This window comes from Herpailurus yagouaroundi, unplaced genomic scaffold (genome assembly GCF_014898765.1).
Source record: "Herpailurus yagouaroundi ecotype Mexico unplaced genomic scaffold, PumYag 140, whole genome shotgun sequence".
NCBI classification, from domain to species: Eukaryota; Metazoa; Chordata; class Mammalia; order Carnivora; family Felidae; genus Herpailurus; species Herpailurus yagouaroundi.
In genome coordinates this window covers 45,182,485-45,207,752 of record NW_024412395.1, presented here as the reverse complement: position 1 = coordinate 45,207,752, position 25,268 = coordinate 45,182,485, and the positions used below count along the sequence as shown (strand labels likewise).

At 39.9% G+C, this 25,268-nt stretch overlaps 1 protein-coding gene across 2 annotated transcripts in view; it reads left to right on the top strand.

The window, feature by feature from the left end:
- Nucleotides 1-25,268, top strand: part of FIGN (fidgetin, microtubule severing factor) — a 133,679-nt gene that overhangs the window by 105,425 nt on the left and 2,986 nt on the right. For both annotated transcript variants that reach the window (XM_040475213.1, XM_040475212.1), the window contains one exon: nucleotides 19,089-25,268. This exon is cut by the window's right edge and continues 2,986 nt beyond it. In XM_040475213.1, the coding sequence (XP_040331147.1) occupies nucleotides 19,097-21,343 (2,247 nt within the window). In that variant the 5' untranslated portion in view covers nucleotides 19,089-19,096 and the 3' untranslated portion in view covers nucleotides 21,344-25,268. The remainder of the gene's footprint in view (nucleotides 1-19,088) is intronic.

The window sequence follows — 25,268 nt, the reverse complement described above, 5'->3', positions numbered from 1 at the left end:
GACACAGAATCGGAAACAGGCTCCAGGCTCCGAGCCATCAGCCCAGAGCCCGACGCGGGGCTCGAACTCACGGACCGCGAGATCGTGACCTGGCTGAAGTCGGACGCTTAACCGACTGCGCCACCCAGGCGCCCCGAAGGCAGCATTTTTTGATGGCAGTAGGATTAAGGTCCAGATATTTAAGTCCATTTGCAGTATCTGAATTCAGCCTTCATCTCTACCTCCATCGTACCCTGTACATAGACCTATGCCTCCCTATCTTCTAATCATACCAAGCTACCCTTTTTCTCAAATGTGCCAAGTACATTTAGCATCATCTGTGATTTTGACTGAATTTTGTCTTAAGCAAGAAAACTCATCTCTGTCTGTTGTAACTGATGAAATTCTGTTCAGCTTTCAATACAGTTCGACCATTCGCTCTTCTCCCTACCAGATTTGGAACTAAGTATTCTCTTTGGTAAATCATCACTAAAGACAGACCGTAAGTTCCAATGGGGCAGGGACTTCTTTTTTTTTTTTTTTTTTTAATGCTTTGGGGTTTTGTTTAAATTCTAGTTGATTAACATACAGTATCATTGGTTTCAGGAGTACAATTCAGTGATTCATCACTTACATACAATACCCAGTGCTCATCACAAGTGCCCTCCTTAATACCGAGCACCCATTGAGTCCATCCCCCGCCCACCTCCCCTCCAGCAACCCTCAGTTTGTTCTCTGTAGTTAAGAGTCTCTTATAGTTTTCCTCCCTCTCCTTTTTTTTCTTTCCTCTATGTTCATCTGTTTTGTTTCTTAAATTCTACATGAGCAAAATCATATGGTATTTGTCTTTCTGTGATTTATTTCACTTAGCATAATACACTCTAGTTCCATCCACGTCATTGCAAATGCAAGATTTCATTCTTTCTCTTTTTAGAGCTGAATAATATTCCATTGTATGTGTTTATCATATCTTCTTTATCCACTCATCAGTCGATGGACAGTTGGGCTCTTTCCATAATTTGGCTATTGTTGATAGTGCTGCTGTAAACATTGGGGTGCATGTGTCCCTTCGAATCAGTATTTCTATATCCTTTGGGCAAATACCTAGTGATGCAATTGCTGGGTCATAGGAGACCTCTACTTTCTAGCAGCCAGGGAAGAAGCTCTTAAGTAATAGTAGGCACTCAGATGTTATTACAGCATGATTGTCATGATAATTTAAACAGTTTAGCCGACTGGTCTTATTTGGGTTTTTTGTTTGTTTATTTTTTGCTTTAGTGACAATAAAAATTATCAGGATTCAGAGATTCAAGGAAGATTTAAGATGCTGGTTTTGAGACTTAAGATATGTTTTCTCTGTAACCTATTTTCTCATAAGTGACAAACTACTTAAAAAGGGGAAGAAAGGGAATGAAAGGAGAGAAAATAAGTCAGTGGCCCACATGTCAGAGCCAAAAGAAGGTGAGGGCAGGAGATGGGGCTAGAGTAAACCTGTAAGAATTTAAGACCTAAGTAAAAGAAAATGAATTTTTTCAGGTTTCCTTTTTTTGTTGTTATTTGCTTGCTTGCTTGTCTGTTACCAGGAAGGATATTTACTTTAAGCTTTTTTTTTTTTTTTTTTTTTTTGCTTAGGAATATGACAAATGATAAAATTACATATGGTGCTGAGAATAAGGCAGATACAAGGTATTGTGGGTTCTTGAAAGTTTTAAGGATTGAGGGGCCCTAATTTTTTTTTTTCAAAATTATTTGCAAGCTTAAATATATGATTTGTCTGCATCTTCAGACCTGTGTCTAAATGGTGTGACCAAAAGCTGATGTTTAAAACCCACCCTCTCCAAAAAGTCTTGCCTAATGACACAAATCTCCCCATTACCACTGCCATTTAATTATGCCCTGTTACCCCCATATCTTGTGTTTACAAGATAATATGTATTAATGTATTGTTTATTCTCTGCACTAGAACCTTATCTATGCATATATCCATGCTCCCTAGCTTGTTTCTCACTTAGAAATTAAGACTGAGGCAAATTCTGCCAGCTTTCTATATAGCTCAGGCTTACATCTAGGTAAAATATCTCTTAACTAAATACTCAATTCCTTCTTAAAGTTCATAATTAAAACCATAGCTTCATCATTATCAAAAGCTATTTTGAAAGCTCACCAAAAGAATAAGTTGTGTTTATCATTGTTATTTTTGTCATTATTACTATTACTTGACATTTTAGAGCTTCTTAGCTTTTATATTAGATTCTAACATACAAAATATTTATTCTCTTTTATAAAACATTCACAAATTCTTGGATTCATAAATAAAGTTATTCAAGGTTATGATAAGGTACTCCAAAGGCACTGAAAGGGGCCCTCTTCTAAGTTTTGTTGTTTTTTTTTTTTTTTTATTTTTAGCTATGAGTCATTTAAAGATGCAGGATATAGGTTTACCATAGTTTTATGCACTGGCTTTTTCTTTTGTGGTTCTGAATACGAATTCAGTTGAGACTTAAAGAAACAGGAAGATATTTTGATTTGAGAGCTATACGAATTCACAAGGGAAGGAGTTTGGTTTCTTCTCTACTTTGTAATGCAAAGAAGTGCCTTCCACAAAATCAGATGAAACAAGCCATTAATTTGACAGTCTCAGTCCTCATAGCCCTATTGATTCAAAAAGCTGAAAACAGTTATGGAGGCTTATTGGCTCCAATTAGGCGTCATGAAGCTTGAGGTTAGAAGAAATGAGTGTACTGGGAGGAGAATCATTCAGCAGCAGAATCCTTCTTAACATTGTATCATGAATGGGTATAAAATCTTAGTCTCCTGTTATTTTTGTACTTTTTCATTTATTGATTATCTTTATGGACCCGCTGCAGAATGTCTAGAGTCTCATTTCAAAGCTAATTGTGTCATCTTTTGGGTTACCTTCAGTGAAGAACAGATATTTGTCTTCTCTTGGGAGATATTTTATGACAGTAAGCTCAAGAGCTTCCTTGAAGTCTTGTTTAGATGTTCTCAAGGAATATTTTCAATGCCTTCTATATAATTATTATGCACATGGAAATTCCGCAGGATATACTCTACTGATGGCTTCATCGATACAGACTCCATAGATATAAACTTATTTTAGCACATGCATCATGTTGCATGGAAATAACTCCTCTTGTTAGACATGTATAACATTTTTTTGCCCTTATCAATAAGAAGCCTAGCTAACGTTCATGACCGCCCTTAGTGCATATAAATAATATATATCCGCAGTATTGTTCTTTAATGTTAAGATCTTAGTAAATAGTGCCACAAAAAAGAAGAGTCAGGGAGGAAAATGATATTCGCCTTTTTAAAAACGATGTCTAACGAAGCAATAGAATGTTATTTATAGCTGCTATTATGAAAGACCAATGTTTCTTCAACTATTCCTTTCAGAATATCCATTTTTGTCCGTGTTTTACCTTAGTGGTAGAAAAGTGATTTTTCCTCTAAATGATCACAATGTATATATATCTCAAGATAACTTTTCATATGTAAGCAAATGACAGGAAGAGGTGTGGGGATGCTGATGAGGAAACACTTGACTGCTAGAATCAATTATCAGATATAAAATCCTTGCTTATCATTCATTAACAAATCCTAAGCTGAAAAACCTTTTAACCAGCCTGGCATTAGCCTAAATTTGGCCTTACAATGAATATAGACCCAACTGTAATAGAAGATGACTGTATTCCCAAGTATATTTAAAATAGGGAAAAAATAAGATTATTATAATAAATCTAACATCACAGCATCCAATTCATGGAGCTTAATTATGACACTACTAAATGTGAAAATCTATTCAGCGCTAGGAACACTTTTCACATTACATTCACGCTAAAGATTGGCTGTTAAGAGCTCATTACTGGTATTTTTCTAAAGAGTGGTTTATTAAACACAGTTACCTAATAAGCATCTTTGGTCGTGCAAATTGCTGAAAACAGTAATGAGTCTGATTAGACTTCATTTCAATTACGACAGCTTGTCTAGAAAAAAATATATATACATATACATATATATTTCCTTGGTGCCTCAGAATCTGGCTACAAGACACTGGAGAGTTTAAAAAATAAAAAGCCATCTCTGTATTTCCTTTCCACGGTTCACTAATGAAGAGAGAATTGTCCAAGTCATCATCCAATTTACACACTGGAAAGCTGGACGGACAAAGTGGAGTCACAATCATGTTTGCTTAAAAACAGCAAAGGCTGTCTTGACTAATATGTCTAAATAAGGTCACCTTTAGTTTCTCTCTGGGTTTTTTTTTTTTTTCCTTAGGAATATAAAGCTATAAATGAGGTGGAGACTTAAAAATGATTCATTCTTATTTGGCTTGTGGAGGTTATTCTTCAGATTAATAGGCTCACCTTTCAATTACATTTTATCCATGGATCTTCTGCTTAAAATCATAACAATACAGGAAGCTGTTGGACTGTGCATGCTAATTATCAGGCTGATTGTTTAAATACATATATGGGAGGGGAAAAAATAAAAGAAACCTAGCTTTATGAACGTGCACGAATATTTCAGAAAGTGTAAAGAAATGTTCATTAGACACTAAACTTGATTTTGATATTTAAAAAAAGTGCGTTATTTAGCTGCACTGAACAGCTAACCTCCTATTAAATCATGCCTGAATATTACTGCTTAAATTGAAAGAAAAAAATTATTAATGTAAAAAGCCTTTAAGTGATTAAGCTGTCACTGCTGTCATTTGGGTACTCTAGTAACATTTTAATGCTTCTGGGAGCTATGGCCAGGGATGCAATGCACTATTTTATGCTATATTCTCTGAATAGATTTCTTTTTTAAAGTACAATATCATTTGACACTGAACAGGATAAAATAATTTCGCGGGTAAAACAGGAAAACAATGGCTGGATGAAGAAGCATTTAAAAAACGGAGGGCATAATAAAACATCTTCACCTGAAAAACTTCACAAGTTAGCTAAGTGATCAGGTAATGGCCGTGAGACGCAAGGCAAATATAAATGAATGCTCTTGTAGGCATCTGGATGCTTTCAAAAAGATTTACTTAAAAGGAGACCAGTTCAGGTATGTCATTTTAATGAGAAAGGAATGTTCTTAGACTTATGATTCATCATTACTTTTATGAATTCTCTATTCTGTTTAAAAACAAAAAAACAATTCTATAGAAAACACAAAAACGCTTCTAAATTAACAACTGGGGTGCTTTCTTATGTAAACCAACGGTTACAGATTTTAATTAATTGCTTTTCAAGGATTTTTTTTTAACATTTCCTGGAAAATGATTCTAAAATGCATCTCAACTATACTTCAGTTAAAAAATGATTTTATTCTTTGCATGCAACTGAGAAAATGTATTAATATGTAATAAAATTGTTATTAGATTTCCTTTTTGAAGAAGACTTTACACATGTAAACCCAGACCTCCTTAAAAGTGAATGCTCAATTAAGGAAGAGCCTTCATAGTATAATTTGGGATAAATAAAAGTTTAAGTTTTATAAATATGGAAACTTTTTGAGGTATATGACTTGGTTTAGGCCATAAATAATAAATAACTAGCTAAAGAAAACCTTAAATATGCTTAAACTTGTGATTGAAAATATGCTCTCCACGTTTATTAAATCATTTAGCATGAACTTCAGATTCTGAGATTATTGATAGGAAAGCAGACGATTTTTAGGATAAAAAAGCAAGTTAAAAAATCGCTTTTCTTTCTCTGTCATTTTCCTCCTGTTTTCTCTGTATCTTCTCTGTAACTACAGACATAACACTTAAACACACACCCACATACACACAGGCACCTAGATTTGATTTTTCTGGGTAGCCTACCTGGATCACCTGCAAGTTCTGGTTTTCCTCTCGTTTAGGGACATTGCGCAACTAGGATGTACACAGTTTAAAGAGGGAGCAGGAAGATTTGACTTATTTACTCTTTCAACATAAGCAACTAAAACTAGCAAATTTATTTATTTATTTTTATTTTATATAATTAAAAAAAATTTAATGTTTATTTATTATTGAGAGACACAGACAGGCAGAGAATGAGCATGGGTGGGGTGGAGGGGGGGGGGGGTTGTGGGCAGAGAGAGAGGAGGAGACACAGAATCCGAGGCAGGCTCCAGGCTCTGAGCTGTCAGCACAGAGCCCGATGCGGGGCTCGAACCCACAAACAGCGAGATCATGACCTGAGCCACCCAAGCACCCCTATTTTATATACTTTTTAAGTTTTATTTGAGAGAGAAAGAGAGAGAGAGAGAGAGAGCCAGTGGGGGAGGGGAAGAGAGAGAGGGAGAGAGACAGAATCCCAAACAGACTGCACTGTCAGCATGGAGCCCAGGTCAGGACTCCATCTCATGACCTGAGCTGAAGCCCGATGCTTAACCAATTAAACCACCCAGGTGCCCCAAAACTAGCAAATTTGAAAATAAGTTTCTTTCATTGTGATTGAACACTGGGCATCCTATGTAAGTGACGAATCTCTAAATTCTACTCCTGAAACTAGTATCACACTACATGTTAACTAATTAGAATTTTTTTTTATTTCATTTTTTAATGTTTATTTATTTTTGAGAGAGAGAGAGAGAGAGACAGAGCTCTAGTGGGGTAAGGGCAGAGAGAGAGAGGGAGACACAGAAACTGAAGCAGGATCCAGGCTCCAAGCTGTGAGCATAGAGCCCAACACGGGGCTCAAACCCATGGACCATGAAATCATGACCTGAGCCGAAGTCGGACGCTTAACCTACTGAGCCACCCAGGTGCCCCCAATTAGAATTTAAATAAAAACTTGCAACGTTGATTTCAAATTATCTGCTAATTTAAAAATGCGACTGTTCTTCCCTTTTCCTTAAAATAGTAACAAATACCGTATGTAGCTTATCCATATCTTAAGGAGGCCAATAAAGTAGTTTATTATAGGTAAGAAGAATACAATTGTCATATTGATTACATCATATAGAAGCAACGTCCTTACAGCTTTTAACTCTAAGGGCAGTATTGAGAGCAAATTTATTCTTAACTGCTGTATTAGAGACAAAAGTAAGTCATATTTATTCACAACCGAAGAGAGATTGGAATTGATTGTAGAATTATAAGCAAAAGAAAGGATATGTATTTCATGTGGTTAATGTCACTGGACTAATCATTCTTTTAAGTTTATTTATTTATTCTGAGAGAGAGAGAGAGAGAGAGAGAGAGAGAGAGAGAGAGAGGCAGAGAGAGAGGAAGAGAGAGGATACCAGGCAGGCTTCGGCACCTACAGTGCATTGACTCAAAGTCAGGAACCCTGAGATCATGACCTGAGCTGAAACCAAGAGTCAGAGGCTTAACTGATTGAGCCACCCAGGTGCCCCCTAGACCAGTCACTTTTAAAAATTCAGCCAAGGCCTCAAGTTTTCTGTTTTGTTTTGTTTGGGTGTAATGGCATTGTCTATTGTAACAGTAAATGAAATGAAATACTGTGTAGTTACATACTGTCAGAGGGAACACGATCAAGGTAGAATCTGAAGAAACAATTTCCTTACTTATGGTCCCTCCTATTGTTAGCATTTCCCCAGGTTTATTTCACCAGACCATAGAATGGGGCCTCAGTGGGCAGAACGGAGACATAGGGAGAATAGTGTTATGAGCCAGAGCTCTTCATGGACCATGTTGATTGTATTCAAAAGCAGTTTATCTTCATACGTTGTCTTATATGGAAGAAACAACCCTAAACCTACCTAAACTCATTTCATATGTAGCTTTTTCCACTGCCTTCAGATCAAAGTTATTTTCTTCAGGCTGGACTAAATTATACACAGGTCCCTGGAGTGAAGGACACTGAATTAATGCACTATGTCACCCAGCCCTGACTATAGAATATTTTTATCAAAGTCCAAGACACTATTTTGCTATTGCATTAAAAATTAATGCCCAGATTGCCAAAAAGAGAAAAAATGCATAAATAACCTAAACAAATTTTGTCTGAGCTTTGCACACTGTAGAGTCACCTTAAGCAGAGTTTTTAAGGAGAACGGTTGAAGAGTTGTATGCGTATATGTAAGTAATATTCTACTTCTTTGTCTAATTACGAGAGAGCCCTCAATCTTAAATAAGCAGTCTCAGTGGTCTATTTTGTTTTATGTAAACTGTCTTTTTAGAATAAGGTTCCAGAGGATCACAGAAAAAGAGGATGAATACAAATTGCGTCTTGCACAATGTCGTGGGGCTTAAGAGATTCTGAAATTTGTTTATGACCCATGTCAGCATGGTGTGTTGAGCAAAAGTGAATACAGTTCAGTTTAAATATAACTAAATTGAGCTCTGCATTTATATACTTGAAATAGAATACACATGTGCAAATAACTATTTAGAAATAGCCGTATGTGCACATAATGATTAACATAACATTTTAGGATCGTGACCAAGGAAATTAACCAGCCGTGTCATAATTCAAGGTTGGTACCATGCTCTGTTTGTGTTAACTGAACGTGCAAATTTATTGTATATGGCACAATGGTAACTTGAGAATCAATTGAAATCACCTCAGACTTTTAGGACAATGGTAATGTTGCCTCGGCAGAGACCTTTGTAAAAATAAAGACTCAAAACACATAGAAAATGCACAATACTTTTGGCGTGTGGCTTTCTCTTTCTGGATCGACCATACAGGCTGGCTACTACGAATCTAGCATGGGGCTTTCAGGTTGTGTTAACCCCGTTTATCCCCGCACGCTACACAGCTCACCTGTTATTTACACACATAAGAGGGTTGATACCGCAGAACAAGGGGAGTGCTCTGTTGTGACACAGAACATACATATTCATTAGCCTGGCAGTCCCTATGGACATATGTGGTATGTCCCGATGATCTTTGTATGACAAAAAGAACTGGGGGGAAGGGTAGATGGCTGTAATGGATTGAAAACGTATATGGGGAAAGGGAAGAGACAGCATGAGCGATGAAAGGCCATAAAGGAACATCTTTAAAGGTTAACTACAAAGCACTATTTGAGCTGGTTACAAATTGTCTAAAAACATTCACAGAGGTAGAATAAACAAAGTATTTGACTTAACATGGAAAAATCAGTCCTCTTGCCTAGTAACCCTCAAACTCTTTCCCTGGCAATAGTTGATGACACCTGACACTAAATACTAAGATTCAGAGTATGAATCATGTGTATATTTTAAATTGCATGTATATGCAGGCGCCCGGGTGGCTCAGTCAGTTAAGCGTCCAACTTCGGCTCAGGTCATAATCTTGCAGATCGTGAGTTCAAGCCCCACATCGGGCTCTCTGCTGTCAGTGCAATGCACTGTCTCTGGTTTAGAACTTCTGTCTCTGTCTCTCTCAAAACAAACAAACAAAAAAACACTTAAATTGCATGTATATGCATAGCCTTGTGTTCTTGGGAATTACTTTTGGTAATACACTTTTAGATTATACACAGACTTTTCGACACTGTTCCTTTACTTAGATTAGTACTCAAAAATTTTTACACAGAAACTTTTGTAAAACCCAGCCCTTGGGGCGGGGCGGGGAAGGGGAACCCAAATGAATGAACAAACAAAAACTCTACATTTATAATTTTAAAATATATGGATTTGATGTGAGCATGATTATATGTTTATTTGAAAACTTGGACTTGAGTTTTGGAAATGTTAGGACCTCACAGGGAAAAAAAAATTAATTGAATTATGTTTATGATTTCCTGGGCTGCTTCAAGAGATAGGCTGTCCATCCTGATCATATATTGAATGTAAACTCGGTGGACTAAATGTGTCTTTCTTTCATCAGGGTAAGTTGCTTTGCATAAGTGCTCATGCATTCATCCTCATAAGTGTAAGCCATCCTCTTATAAACATCTTATATGTTAAAAATGATGACCTATCAGACCAACACATAACAAGTTTCCTCCTCAGTATGAAATATTGGCAAAATAGTCATTTTTACATTTGGCCATATTTCGTTGCTATGAATAAAATGTAATATATTTTAGGGACACTGATTCAGATCATAAGCCACACACAAATTTAACTGAAGGGTGGGGTATATATCATTCTAGTCCCAGTCACGATGCCCATAACATTGAATACCAGTTCTTACTATGCCCCAAATGATGATATGTAGAACAAGATCGGTTGCTTATGCAGATACCAGCCATGCAACGACTTTCCGTAAAGAAATAAGAAGCGTAACTTTGGAGTAACTTAAACAGTATCTCAAAAGTTGTACTCATGACTGACTAATGGGGGAAGCTCTACAATTAAACGGAGCTTTGGTTTGTGGTATCAGAAGCTATGGCATATTCAAAGGAGCATATTAGGAATGGTGGGACTTGACATAGGGAAGACAGCGAGAAACAGCATCAGACACATCAGAGCACAGGGGGAAACACTAAAATAAACAGCAACATGGAAACCAGCTTTTTAAGAAACCGTTATTCATTATTCTACACTGCTGTCCTAACGATACTGAATCAACAAGAAAAATATCCATTACTTTCCTTGCGTTTTGATTAAGGGGACAGGAATGCATATAATAAACAGTGTGTAAGAATTTTCTTTTCTAAAGATACTACTTGTTTGGGGGCCTGGGTGGCTCAGTCAGTCCAGCAGCTGACTCTTGATTTCGGCTCAGGTCATGATCTTGCAAACCTGAGGTCAGGCTCCGCAACGGACTCCGTGCTGACAGCGCGGAACCTGCTTGGGGTTCTCTCTCTCCCTCTCTGTCTGGCCCCCCTTGTTTTCTCTCTCTCTCTCTCTCTCTCTCTCTCTCTCTCTCTCTCTCAAAATAAATAACTAAACTTAAAAAAAATAAAGATACTATTTGTTGAAATTTTAGAACCGCATGCTTGCTAGTTTTCAAGAAAACGTACTTAAGTATAAAAGCTGAAGCTTGAAGCGTCAGAGTGAAGTCATAAATTTGGTTGTTTATGTGACCAATAAGCACCATAAAAATACCCGATGTTTGCGCCTGGGTGGCGCAGTCGGTTAAGCGTCCGACTTCAGCCAGGTCACGATCTCGCAGTCCGGGAGTTCGAGCCCCACGTCAGGCTCTGGGCTGATGGCTCAGAGCCTGGAGCCTGTTTCGGATTCTGTGTCTCCCTCTCTCTCTGCCCCTCCCCCGTTCATGCTCGGTCTCTCTCTGTCTCAAAAATAAGTAAACGTTAAAAAAAAATGAAAAACAAAACAAAAATTAAAAAACCCTGTGCTTGGCCAAAGAAAAGACGGTTGCAGGCTGTATGCTGCCCCCAGGCAGTCAGGTGTCAGTGTCTCTACATTAGAGGTGAGGTATTGGAACTGTACCTACCAAGGACCATTTAGCCAGAAATGCGTCCGTGGTTGTTAGAAAGGATCGCCTTATGCAAATATGGTGAAATGGGAGGAGGGAGTGATTTGCTTCAAAATGTATTATCATTCGGAGTCTTGAGGTGTGAAAGTGTGATTTAAGGAGAAAAATCATTTGACAGTATTGCTGTGTAATTAGAACGTCTTATTTTGAGCCTGCAGGTTTGGAGATCATTTTTAACTGGATTAAAAACCTCTAAGTACTTTATTTCTTAGCCGTGGTCTCTACCATGTTGAGGAACATTTAAAATAAATAAAATACTAGGAAAACATTTGGAATTGAAAACATTTGAATTTCTGACACTGTTTTTGTAAGATCACGCTCTGTGTTTTGCTGAGTGTGAAAGAATTGCTATACCTTTCTTGTAGCCCACATTCCCACTGGAAAATTTCCTTTTCAGGAGCTGTCTTGAGGTTGAAGAAAAAGTGGTTTATAAATTCTAAGAGTGGTTTTACTTTTTTTCTGTCTAGTCAGTTTTGTTTTGTGTTTAATACACTTGTATTATTTTTCAAAACCAAAGAATAGTAAGAAATATTTGTATAGCAGTTCACAGCTGGAAAACATTTTCATGAATATTATTACTTTAGGTAATCTTATTAGCAATCCAGTAGGATATATGATACCATTACAGTTCACGTTTTAGAGCTGAGAAAAGTGAGTTTGATGTGCTTAAGTGACTTCACCAAGATTAGTTCAATTAAGTGATGGTTTGAGCAAAGCCAGTGGTCTGGCTCTCAGACTCAGAATGCTCACCCTTCCAACAAAATTCTACAACCTTCTTTATGTTTTCTTCAGTCCCTTTCTATGCCAACCATCCAGGCAAGGCCTCCAAATAAATGCTGTGTTAGGCAAAATAGTTTTCAACCCCATAGTAAGTGAAGTACCATAGTAAGTGAAGTACCAAACTATAGCAGACACTGTCTGTATTGGGGAGTAGGTCACTTTTTACAGTTTCCTTAATCTCTAAAATCAAAGAGAATTTAGAATGCGAAGTTACAAAGAAGACAGAAAGCTGAAAAAGTTTCATTGTCTGAGAAACAGATCCCCTTGACTTAAATTCTTAGCATTGAACCACAGGCTCTATACACAGTGGGCCCTCAAGTTGTTGAGAAAATAAAATGAACAGTCCCTAAGGACTTCTGATTTTGGTGTCCTGAAGATGAAACCAGATTAAACAGATTAAAGAGAACATACAGTTTCTGTGCTCCGCCTCTCACTTTCCCCCAGCTATTACTTTTAAATATGACATCACATTTTCAGACTGGAATTACCAGGAAACGGACTGAGGAAGATTCCAGATCATATGGGTTATACAGAGAATACCATGTACTGTTGTGTTGTCCTCTTGGCTTATGAGGGCGAGGCCACGAAAGGAGAATCCTGCCGGGTCTGCTCAAACATTTCATTTGGTCGTCGCTCCCCCTGAAGAATCATGATAAGGAGATCCTACATGGGGCCAGTTTTCAGTACCAGGACGTTAGTAGGTGCTCTCTCACAAAGCTTATCACTGCATACTATGCCCATATTTTTAGCCAATGAATTTGCTCCTCTCTTCCTGAAATTCGGAATGCTCTGTGTGTTAGTTCTGCTGTTCCTACCCAGGAGACGATGAATCTGTTGCATTATTAGGCAGAGGGGGCTGTAAACTGTTCTATTCGGGCTGACCCTTGGACAACTCAGGTGTCAAAAATCTGCTCATAACATTTCATTCCCTGAAAACTGATAGCCTACTGTTAACCAGAACCCTTACCATCAACATAAACAGCCAATGCAAACATATTTTGTATGTCATATGTATTATATACTGCATTCTTAACGATAAAGTAAGCTAGAGAAAAGAAAATGCTATTGAGAAAATCATGGGGCTCCTGGGTGGCTCAGTCGGCTAAGTAACTTCTGCTCAGGTCATGATCTTGTGGTTCGTGAGTTCCAGCCCTGCATCAGGCTCTGCAGTGACAGTGCAGAACCTGCTTGAGATTCTCTTTCTTCCCCTCTCTCTTCCTGCCCCTCCCCCACTTGTGTGCAGGCACTCTCTCTCTCTCTCTCTCTCTCTCAAAGTAAATGAACTTAAAAAAAAAAAGAAAATCATAAGAGAAAATACATCTACAGTATTGTCATGTACTTATCAAAAATATCTGCATGTAAGTGGACCCACATAATTCAAAGCTGTGTTGTTCAAGGATCAACTGTACTTTGTTATATTTACCCTAGGAGTGATTGTTTTCTAAAGAGAACGTAGATAAATGCGGTATTAAATCATTTTTCAAAATGTATTTAAATAAACAATAATGAAAAGTTCAGAGGTACCATAGCCCAAAGGGTTGTAACAGGTGTAGTGACGCCGGGCAGGCCCGTGTGCGCATCGTGCCGCAATCCTAGAGCAAGCAAGCCCTCCCTGCCTGCAAGTGTTTGCCTCAGGTCCCTGCCCTTAGGACTTAGCCAGAATTACCTTTTGGGAACCTTGTAGAGAACGGCTCTTTTAGACCCGATGAACTGCTGAGCAGCATAGGTATGTTAGGTAGGGGTGGGGGTGGGGTAGTGAGGGCCTGAGGTGACTATTTCCAGGAACGTATGCTAAAAATAGATTCCAGGGGGGCGCCTGGGTGGCTCAGTCGGTTAAGCGTCCCACTTCAGCTCAGGTCATGATCTCTCGGTCTGTGAGTTCGAGCCCCGCGTCGGGCTCTGGGCTGACAGCTCGGAGCCTGGAGCCTGTTTCCGATTCTGTGTCTCCCTCTCTCTCTGACCCTCCCCCATTCATGCTCTGTCTCTCTCTGTCTCAAAAATAAATAGACGTTAAAAAAAATTAAAACAAAAATAGATTCCAGGGGCTTAGTCTTTTATTTCCGATTTCCTCCCATCCTGAAAGTTGTTTTTATATCCTGCGTTTTCTCTGCATAACCGTTTCCTTATCGTTTTGAAGCTATGACAGAGCTTTGAAGGGTGTCGCACTTGTTTTGTCTCAACAGAGTTCAAGAACAAAATGGAGCGAGTAAAGCAGTGAGGCAGCACTGTTTAGCAATTAAGCCTAAGTTATAAAGTGGTCAGGAATGATAAGAATGGGAAATGTTATCCAAACTGTCCAGTGTTATGGGAAATACAGGCTTGTTCATTGATATATACAGAGATTCCTCTTATAACAATAAAATAACAAAACGCTCGGGCTTTTTACAGTAGTATCAATCATTCTTGCGTAATACTTATGTTAAAGTATCTTAAAAGCAATTTTCTTTAAATTACATATTTTAAAAACAAACGCGTTGCCTCGCGAAACTTGCCAGCCGTGGTAAGAATTTTCTGATCCTTTCAGAAACAAAAGCTGATGTTTTGGAACAACTCGTCAATTGTGTTGAAGAACTATTCTTTTTTTTCTACTTTCCTTTGTTTCCTGAATTTTTATGGTACCTAGTTAATAAGCTATTTCTAAACAGCAGTGGAAGTTCTTCTGGAGTCATGTTTCTAACAATGGTGAAATAGTATTGTTTCTGAGCTTTTTCTCTTCATGTTCCAAAGAGAAACCATCTGAAAGCTGTTTTTAAAGCCCATCTTATTATTTGGGTGCCAAGTTAAGTGACATACACGTGCTGCTTCCTACTCATGGACAACGGCAATACAATCAAATGGGGCATGGTTTTTTGTTCAAAGAACATTTGGCTCTACAGTTTGCTTCTATTTCACATCAGAAACATCACCGTCGATAAACAGAACAATAATAACAGCAACACAAACAGGCTTGGCTCGCCTTCCAATTATTATTAAAATTTAAGAAACTGATGACAAAGTTCTTTGTGCTCCCAAGGCCAGGACAGTCTCCTGAACGCTGGCTTCTTCAGCTGCCACTAAGAACTAGTTCATGGTTAACTATGAACTTACACTTTCAGGTAATATTAATGATTTTAAAACACAGGGTAAGTACTCATGTTCCAAGGGATGTGATGTGAATGATTCTGATCCCTTAAGGTTATTTCATCAAAGCTCACTCTTGCCTTTTGCAGCCCTGCTAAGGTTACTGTCCTTTAGTATGCATCAGTAGATAAACTTTCAATCATCTTGGAAAGCACATCTAAAAATAGCATGAGAATCAAAAGGCAATGGTATATCCGGTAATTGTCCCAAATAAATAATGTTGATAGGATTTTTTTTAATTTCGGATGAAACAGAAACCTTAGGAAATGTATTCGTTTTGCTAGAGTTAAACTCTGCAGACGTACCCAGTGAAAATGACCAACCTACTTTATTTCAACTTGATATTCCTTTCTTTTACAGTGATCATAACTTACTAAAATCATTTTTGCACATTTTGAATAAATGAGTCATTTACAAGAAAAAAAAATGTAAGCCAATAAGGTGGAAGGATGCCCTTTTTTGTTTTTTAAATAATGATTCTAAATCTAGAGCATTTCAGTTTTTAATGGGCTTTTATCATGTATGTTGACTAATGCCAACAATGGCTGAGCTCAGCTAACTGAAAGGAACCCATGCCTTACAGCGCATGTGCATGTGTGTGCACGTGCGTGTGTGTATGATGTTGTGTTTGTGGTAAATTCCATTTCCCATGACTCCCAAAATATTTTCGGAGACCTCCTCTCAAGACATTTATTCACGTTTCTTCTGTATCAATCTAATCAAATTTCCACTCATGGCACATGTGCCTTCTTATTTTCTCAACTCTGTATTTGATAATCTCTTAAAGAAAAAACCCTAATAGAAATTCCCTGGAAATAATTTACAGGACTAATGAATTTGTAGGTCTTTTAGACAGTTATACATTACAGTCACATTAATATTCTTTCCTTTTTTATAAGGCTTGAAGTAAATCCCATGACACTAGAAGAATTTAGATACTGATTACTTGCGATTGGTTCCTGGTGATTTGCTCTTAATAATTTCCAGTTGAATTTAATGAAAGTATGATTCCTGAAATGCTGCTTCATTAAAATTGCATCTTTCCCCCTTTAAGTGTGGTTTCGGTCATTTCACCCATTCTGCGATGTGTTTTCCTGCCCCCCCCCCCGCGCCCGTTAAAAAGAAATGATTGAGAAAGCAGAGACAATTAAGAATATCACTTCAGTCCCTCCTAGAACTCACCCCCAGAGTTCCTCCGACTGAAATGATGCAAGCTGTACTTCATCAGGATTTCACAATTTTTTCCCCACTGATATTTTTCATAGAGTTTTAAAAGAGAAACACAGGAAGATTTGGGAGGAGTAAGGGAAAGGAAAGTGAAGAAAGAATCTGTTGCATCTGCAGGAGAAGTAGAAGGTCTTTTGTATTTTTATTTAAAAAAAAAAAAAAAAGCGAGAGCTTGATTAAGTTATACCGTGCAGCATTCAGACTTAATTTAACTGAGATGGTGATTTGCAAATGAATATCTACATGGATCCTTTTTAAAAATCCAAATGCAAATGAGTACAACTGCAGTAAAATATATTTGCAAATGAATCCTGTTGCTTTATTCATTTATTGTGTAATTACTGCAATCCTTCCCACCTTGTTTTCAGTATTTCTTAATCATTAAGTCGGAAGCATGACAGCAGTGCCAGCCCTGGCATGATTCTCTTTGACTAAAACCTTGTAAATTAACACAATTAGCACAGCATCATCCTGCTAATTAACTTCCAGTGTCTGGTGCAGTGGTTTTGCAAACAAGGAAGAGGGAGTCAGAAGGGAATCAACATGCCATTCTGTTACCAAACTCTGTGCTGTGTTCAGTTTAGCTCAGCGAGTCAAAGCTGGCCATGTCAGAAGCCAGAGTCAGGGAATGAAGAGCTAAAGGGGTTGGAGAAGGAAGGCAGAAGGGGGTCGGAGCTGTCAAAATAGACTGCAGTAATTCAGAAGGGAGCTGATGCCACAGATGCTTCACTTAGACCAGGCCTCCTCTTTATCCAGGAATCTCTGCCAGAGGGCATAAGACAGTTCACAAAATTCACTTTGGGTAACACAAAGGAGATGAAGGAGGCCTACTTAATGTAGCTGGCCCAGAATAGGAAGTGTTGGAACCGAGCAGAGATTGGAATGGGGTGAGCCAGCCCTGGGAAACAAAACAGGGTTCTGGTGCTCTCCTGTAACCAAGTCTATGTGAATCCCCGAGGGTACGTTATAAATCCCTTTGGGTGCGGGTTCCCTAATCTGTGAAATAAGGTCATTTCTAAGGTCTCTTTAAACTGTGAAATTCAAGTGATTCTCTGATTCTGAGCAAATACTCTTGCTTTACAGTTTGCTACTTAAGTCACCTTGCTTCAGTTAGTAATCTAGCAGGTGATAGAATTACCCATAGCATCTCATTATCTGGCTGCACTCTTTGAGTTTATGCCACACACTGCTTCCCACAGAAATGTAGAGAGAATCCAGATTCTCTCCCTGTTCTCTATTCTTGTAAGAAACAGGTCTCTTTCACCTGTTTCCTTCCTTCCTCCCTCCCTTCCTCTCTTCCTCCCTCCCCCTTCTCTCTCTCTCCACACACAAACACACATAATAGGTATATGCATATATAGGTATATGTGCGTGGACATATATGTGTGTGTGTATATATATGCATATATATTTATATGTAGGATATATATATATATATATTTGTAGGTATTTGTACGTGTGTGTGGATATATATGTGCATATGTATCCTCCCCTCTTAGCACTGGGAGACTGTAAAGCAGAGGGAAGGATTATAGGAGAAGGAGGGAGAATGCCAGCTGGAAGACCGACAGACAAGTGATGCTTGTTTTTTTTTCCAGAGACTCAACAACAGAACTGAGAGGCAGAAAGGAGCCAGTTGTAATTCATACCGAGTTGTAGGCTTTGTGCGATGAAAGCGATGGAGCGCTGCCTGGGAGATTGCTTTGCTGCACTCCACGAAGCAGATTTGAAACTGTCGTGGAGCACTTTAGATGAGAGTTGGATTATGGAATGACCTGCTATGTCTGTGTCATATTGTTCTGCGCAGGGAGCATTATACTGTGCTAACTAGGTGTTCAGTGCCAAATAAGAGAGGGGTCCTAGATGTGATCTGTCAGCTGTGTCTCATTTTTATATTGGTTAAAATATAAAACAGAAACGCTGATGTCAAGAGACGGAACAGCTAGCTATTGCACATGCTTAATAGTATCACGTGCTAGATATTGAAAAGACATGCCTATTTCATTGTAAGAACCTGTGACTGAATTCTAATTTGACAGGAAGGTGTGTGTACATATAGGTGTGTTCCTGCGTGTGGGTAGCGAGTAACTTGATAGGCTTCACAGAAGCAGATTTGCTTATTACTTAAAAGAAGAAAAAAAAAAAAGGTCTTCTACAGAGTTCTTGTTTAAATTCGGTTTACTTTTTACACAGGACTGAACTTCGGTCCATTTTATTTATTTATTTATTTATTTATTGGAGACAGGGAGAGACAGAGCATGAACAGGGGAGGGTCAGAGAGAGGGAGACACAGAATCTGAAGCAGGCTCCAGGCTCCGAGCTGTCAGCACAGAGCCCGACGCGGGGCTCGAACTCACGGACCGCGAGATCATGACCTGAGCCGAAGTCGGCTGCCCAACCGACTGAGCCACCCAGGCGCCCCAACGTCGGTCCGTTTTAAAGCGTACCTACGGTACGGATCGTAAGAGATACGATGAACTGTGAGAATTCTTTATAATGTCGATGTCGTTAGAGAGGAATAGGTAACGAAAGAAGTTGGGGGAAAGCTTTAACACTTCTGATGAGTATCTCTGTAAATTAACGTTTCTCCCCTCCTCGCCCTTTCCTCCCCAACCCCCCCCCCCCCAACCCCGCAACCCTCAGGCTTGAAGATGCAGTGGACGCCGGAGCATGCCCAGTGGCCAGAACAGCACTTTGACATCACCTCAACCACTCGGTCTCCTGCCCACAAAGTTGAAGCCTACCGAGGTCATTTGCAGCGCACCTATCAGTATGCCTGGGCAAACGATGACATATCTGCTCTGACTGCCTCCAACCTGCTAAAAAAGTACGCAGAGAAGTATTCTGGCATCCTAGAAGGCCCCGTGGACCGGCCCGTACTCAGCAACTACTCGGACGCGCCCTCGGGGCTGGTGAACGGGCGGAAGAATGAAAGCGAACCCTGGCAGCCTTCCTTGAATTCGGAAGCGGTCTATCCCATGAACTGTGTCCCGGATGTCATCACGGCCAGCAAAGCCGGAGTCAGTTCGGCCCTCCCTCCGGCAGATGTCTCTGCCAGCATAGGGAGCTCTCCTGGGGTGGCCAGCAACCTGACAGAACCTAGCTACTCGAGTAGCACCTGCGGAAGCCACACCGTGCCCAGCCTTCACGCAGGGCTCCCGTCTCAGGAATACGCCCCGGGATACAACGGCTCGTATTTGCATTCGACGTACAGCAGCCAGCCGGCGCCTGCCCTGCCCTCACCTCACCCCTCCCCTTTGCATAGCTCCGGGCTCCTGCAGCCGCCCCCGCCGCCCCCTCCGCCGCCCGCCCTGGTCCCGGGCTACAATGGGACCTCTAACCTCTCCAGTTACAGCTATCCCCCCGCCAGCTACCCGCCTCAGACTGCCGTGGGATCTGGGTACAGCCCCGGGGGCGCGCCGCCGCCTCCTTCAGCCTACCTGCCTTCAGGAATCCCTGCTCCGACCCCTCTGCCCCCCACCACTGTTCCTGGCTACACTTACCAGGGCCATGGTTTGACACCTATCGCCCCCGCGGCTCTGGCCAACAGTTCGGCGAGTTCTCTCAAAAGGAAAGCTTTCTATATGGCAGGGCAAGGAGAGATGGACTCCAGTTACGGAAATTACAGCTACGGCCAACAGAGATCTACCCAGAGCCCCATGTACAGAATGCCCGACAACAGCATTTCAAACTCGAATCGGGGGAATGGCTTTGACAGAAGTGCTGAAACATCATCCTTAGCATTTAAGCCAACGAAGCAGCTAATGTCCTCTGAACAGCAAAGGAAATTCAGCAGCCAGTCCAGTAGGGCTCTGACCCCTCCTTCCTATAGTACTGCTAAAAATTCCCTGGGATCGAGATCCAGCGAATCCTTTGGGAAGTACACGTCGCCGGTAATGAGTGAGCACGGGGACGAGCACAGGCAGCTCCTCTCTCACCCGATGCAAGGCCCTGGACTCCGTGCAGCTACCTCATCCAACCACTCTGTGGACGAGCAACTGAAGAATACCGACACGCACCTCATTGACCTGGTAACCAATGAGATTATCGCCCAAGGACCACCGGTGGACTGGAATGACATCGCTGGCCTCGACCTGGTAAAGGCGGTCATTAAAGAGGAGGTTTTATGGCCAGTGTTGAGGTCAGACGCGTTCAGTGGACTGACGGCCTCACCTCGGAGCATCCTTTTATTTGGGCCTCGGGGAACAGGCAAAACGTTACTGGGCAGATGCATAGCTAGCCAGCTGGGGGCCACGTTTTTCAAAATCGCTGGTTCTGGACTCGTTGCCAAGTGGTTAGGAGAAGCAGAAAAAATCATCCACGCGTCTTTTCTCGTGGCCAGGTGCCGCCAGCCCTCGGTGATTTTTGTCAGTGACATTGACATGCTTCTCTCCCCTCAAGTGAGTGAGGAACACAGTCCAGTCAATCGGATGAGAACGGAATTTCTGATGCAGCTGGACACTGTACTAACTTCAGCTGAGGACCAAATCGTAGTAATTTGTGCCACCAGTAAACCAGAAGAAATAGATGAATCTCTTCGGAGGTACTTCATGAAACGACTTTTAATCCCACTTCCTGACAGCACAGCGAGGCACCAGATAATAGTACAACTGCTCTCACAGCACAATTACTGTCTCAATGACAAGGAGTTTGCACTGCTCGTCCAGCGCACAGAAGGCTTTTCTGGACTAGACGTGGCTCATTTGTGTCAGGAAGCAGCGGTGGGCCCCCTCCACGCCATGCCAGCCACAGACCTTTCAGCCATCATGCCCAGCCAGTTGAGGCCCGTTACGTATCAAGACTTTGAAAATGCTTTCTGCAAGATTCAGCCTAGCATATCTCAAAAAGAGCTTGATATGTATGTTGAATGGAACAAAATGTTTGGTTGCAGTCAGTGATAACTTCTTTAAAAAAAAAAATGTAATGAATGTTGGCACACACACATAAAACCTGCTACATAGGGTATAGAGCCCCTTTCCAGTAGTGTTTAAATCGCAAAGGGTACTGGGGAAGATGACGATTGCGTTGCATCTTTAGCGTCAGGGTAGATTTGGAGGAAAAACGCATCAGATGAGAGCTGCTGATTTGAAAGCCCCAGATGACAGAAAGCATCTGTTGATGCTCAGTTCAGTTCAAGCCAGACAACACTCACCAAGGAGCAAGGTGCAAGTGTGTTGATTTCAGAAGGACGTGAACCTTGTGTGTTGATTCCATTCTGCTGTTCTCGAGATTTAGTTGCTGTCAAGTGCCTGGAGTGGTGCTTTATTTTTTGTTTGCCTCACAATTACATTGGTGGCATGTGCTAATATAAAGAGCTTTAACTTCAAACATTATTGGACTAAAGAGATGAACGGTTGTGTTACGACAGAAAACCAGATTTTTGCCATTTTAAGAGCAACAGTATTCCTCAATCCTGTCTGTTCTGCAGTATTAAGCTAAGAACAGTTAAAACAGGGTAACGGTAATCTGGACCTTAATTTCTGCAGTTCATTTCTTTTAATGTTCTTGTCTGCAAAAACTCAGGAAAGCGATTGTGATTTGTACAGTACCTCAAAGGAATGTGTTGAAAGCACTATGTACTGCTGAGAGTAATGGGATAGGCTTCGATGTTACTTTATATTAAAATGTATGTTTACCTCAACAATTGGAAGATAGCAAAGGAAAATTACTTTGAATGTATCCAGAAACATACTGACGTGTGATACAACTGAATATTTACGACTTAAAGTAGAAATGGAAGGATTTTTTTTTAAAAAAGATTCTTTTACTAATTATGGGGAATAAACCAGAGCAGAATAGTTCTTTATGTCAAAAACTGCAAGAGTTCTTCGTACATTGCTCCTTGATAATGAAGTGAAAATGTTCTTAAAAGGTACACTGGTTAACGGAAAGCTACTTACTCAGTTTATGTTAGTACCTAGAACACTCAGCCACAAGACCTGTTTAGGACCCTGGAAGTCACAGTACCTAAAAACTAGGACTGCCTTTTACTGCATAGGGTGGTGGTGATGTTGGTTTGCAAGTTCTCTCTTAAAACTGCTGGGAATGGTGTCATTCTATTCACTAATCTAGCTTATAGGCTTGTCGTGCTGTTTGATAGGATGCAGAAGATAGCAAGCAAAAACAAAGAAATAAATACAAAATCAACCAATCAACTTTATATATGTGTGTGTGTGTGTGTGTGTGTGTGTATATATATATATATATCCACAAAGACCATCTATATCCCCTCTCCTTTTTGACTCCTCTCTTCTCAGTGCAATTTTGCTTCTCATTTTGAAATCTGGGCTATAGTGCTCCCACATTCATTTCTACCTCAGTTTTGTCACATTTCTCTTGGACAGTAAAGTAGAAAATTGGAAGTGGAGACACACACACACACACACACACACACACACACGTGCGCACACGCATCTATACCTTGTCAAACTCGTTACTTTGTTTTCTCCCATCTTTTCCCATAAGTCTCGTCTCCAGAAACATCAGTCTTCATGCTTGCTTCTGCCTGAGTCCACCCCCACCCCGGCATATGTGGCATTTTTCTTAATTTTCCATTCTTCTCCTGCTCCCCACCAAGTTGTTCTTTGTATCCTTTAATGCTTTATGTGCAACTTTTCATCGATAGCTAACTGATGTTCGTTCGGCAATGCCTCTGAACAGACAGTGTAGGCTGTAGCTTGCCAAAGCCGCTGCCCGTACATAAGCAGAACAGCCTGGCTTTTTGAATGTATTTTTCCTGGGTTGTTTTTTTTCCTTCCTTTTTTTTTTTTTTTTTTTTAGTTGAGAGATGCAGTAACAAAACTGTTGCAAAGCACTGGCATTTTATGTATTCAAAAAGTGATGTACATTTTTTAAAAATTTAAATAAATGCAATGAGAAGCCCCAAGAAAGCTCTTTCTGTTATTGTTTTTTTTTCCTGCAAAAATTTTGACTGATTTCATTCACGATGTCAAATTCTCTGAGACACTTAGCACAGAGAAGCCTAATGAAGGACTTACATCATATTTCTGAAATTTTATGATGCTTGACCACTGCTCCCCCTTTTTTTTCTTATTTTTCATGTTGCTAAAAACTGAGCAAATGAACCAAAATTTAATTTACTCTGATATTCTATCAACTAAGACTGTGCTTACATATAAATATTCCGTATTAAAAAGCAGTGCCTTTCATTAAGGATACAAAAAATAATATTTAAATACATCCTCTGCTTTTCACAAGTGAATAAATGCTATAATCGTGTTCTGGCTCTACCCTGCACATCTCTTATTGTAAGAAGATTCTAATATCCCCATTAACTTGTAGGTTCATATTGATCTCACTGACAAGTTTACTTTTGCACAGTGCTGACCTATTTTCTGTCTTTTAGACATTACATTTCATTTCCGCCAACATGCTGTGTTCACTTGAAAGCAACTGGCAAGTTTTGACAAACCCAGTCTTATTTAGACAACTTTGGAAAATCCAATATTGACCCACATTTTTGTGGCTAGTAAGAGTTAATGCCAAATATGACTGCACTGTTGTGTTTTACACTCATTTATAAAACTGAAAATAAATTCAAGGCCTACGTATTGGCTTTGAGCTTTAAGGGACTTAAAAAAATTACTTTGAGATGTGAATGGTCAAAAATCCATGTATTTAGGCAGAAGCTGAAGTCTTGTGTGAATTTCATTTAGCCTCGTGAATTCTAGGATTTGATCTCTTAGGAAATTGGGCATGCTGAAGAAATGAAGATCTGTTGGGGGAGATAAGGTGACCTTTGAGTAGCTGGTGCTCTCCTGTGATTCTTTGATTCTGCATGGCAGCATGACGAGCTCTTATATGGACTAGCCTAATAATGAGCTCTGTTCTGACCATCCCTTCTGGAGCGTGGGGTGGGGGTGAGATGCCACATCCTGAGAAATGAGTGTGTACAATCAGTGGTAGTACAACTGGGTAATCGGGCTTCATACTCTCGGCCTCTTTTTGACTGCTAAGAATTTGGAGAAGGCCACTAATGAAGGTAAGGTAATGAGCCAGTCCAAATCCCTTGCCGTCTGGCCAGGGGATTTGAGCCAGTCCACTTAACAGCCCCTAATTCTCTTCTTCACAACTGCAATAACATTTCCAACAGGAACAAAAAGGAAGTGAAGGAAACTACTTCAGTAGAAGGATCAATAGAAATTCAAGAGGTAGTTCATAATGACCTTACGTGCGACACAAATGGAAATACCCTACACTCCTGGCATGCTTCTCACCAAAATATTTAGAACATTAGTGACGATATGGAAAACTTTGCTGACTGAGCTGATCAATGGAATGTGAAGGCAGTATACTTTAAGGCTATTTACTTTCACACAGAATGTTTATCTATTAGTCAGTTTGTATTCCACTCAAATGCAGATAGACGGGTATAATGTTTTCTTGTGCATTTGAAACCTATCAAGGAGAAAATAAACCATTCCACTAAAATACATAGGCCAAGCACCATCTGGGCAAGTGATAAAAGCTATCCAGAGGCTATGCTATGTAAAATAGCAAGGTCAATTTACATGGGCTGCATAGTACTTGGCTATGCAGTTTTCAGAAGAATACATCCCAAAAAGTCCAAATTAATTCCTACAATAGGTCTTTGTAAATTTACATCTATTCGTGAGTTGGAAAATACGTTTTAGAGGCATTTAGAAAGTGTATCTCTAAAAATGTGTCCAACTCCAAACAGAAAGATGCTACTAGAATCCCATTCTCATGTTTCTTAGCAAGAATTGGCTATCATGATCATTGAAACTGTATTTTGCAAAGTGAAAGGGACACAGTTTGTTGAAGTATTGAGGCCACTAAGGT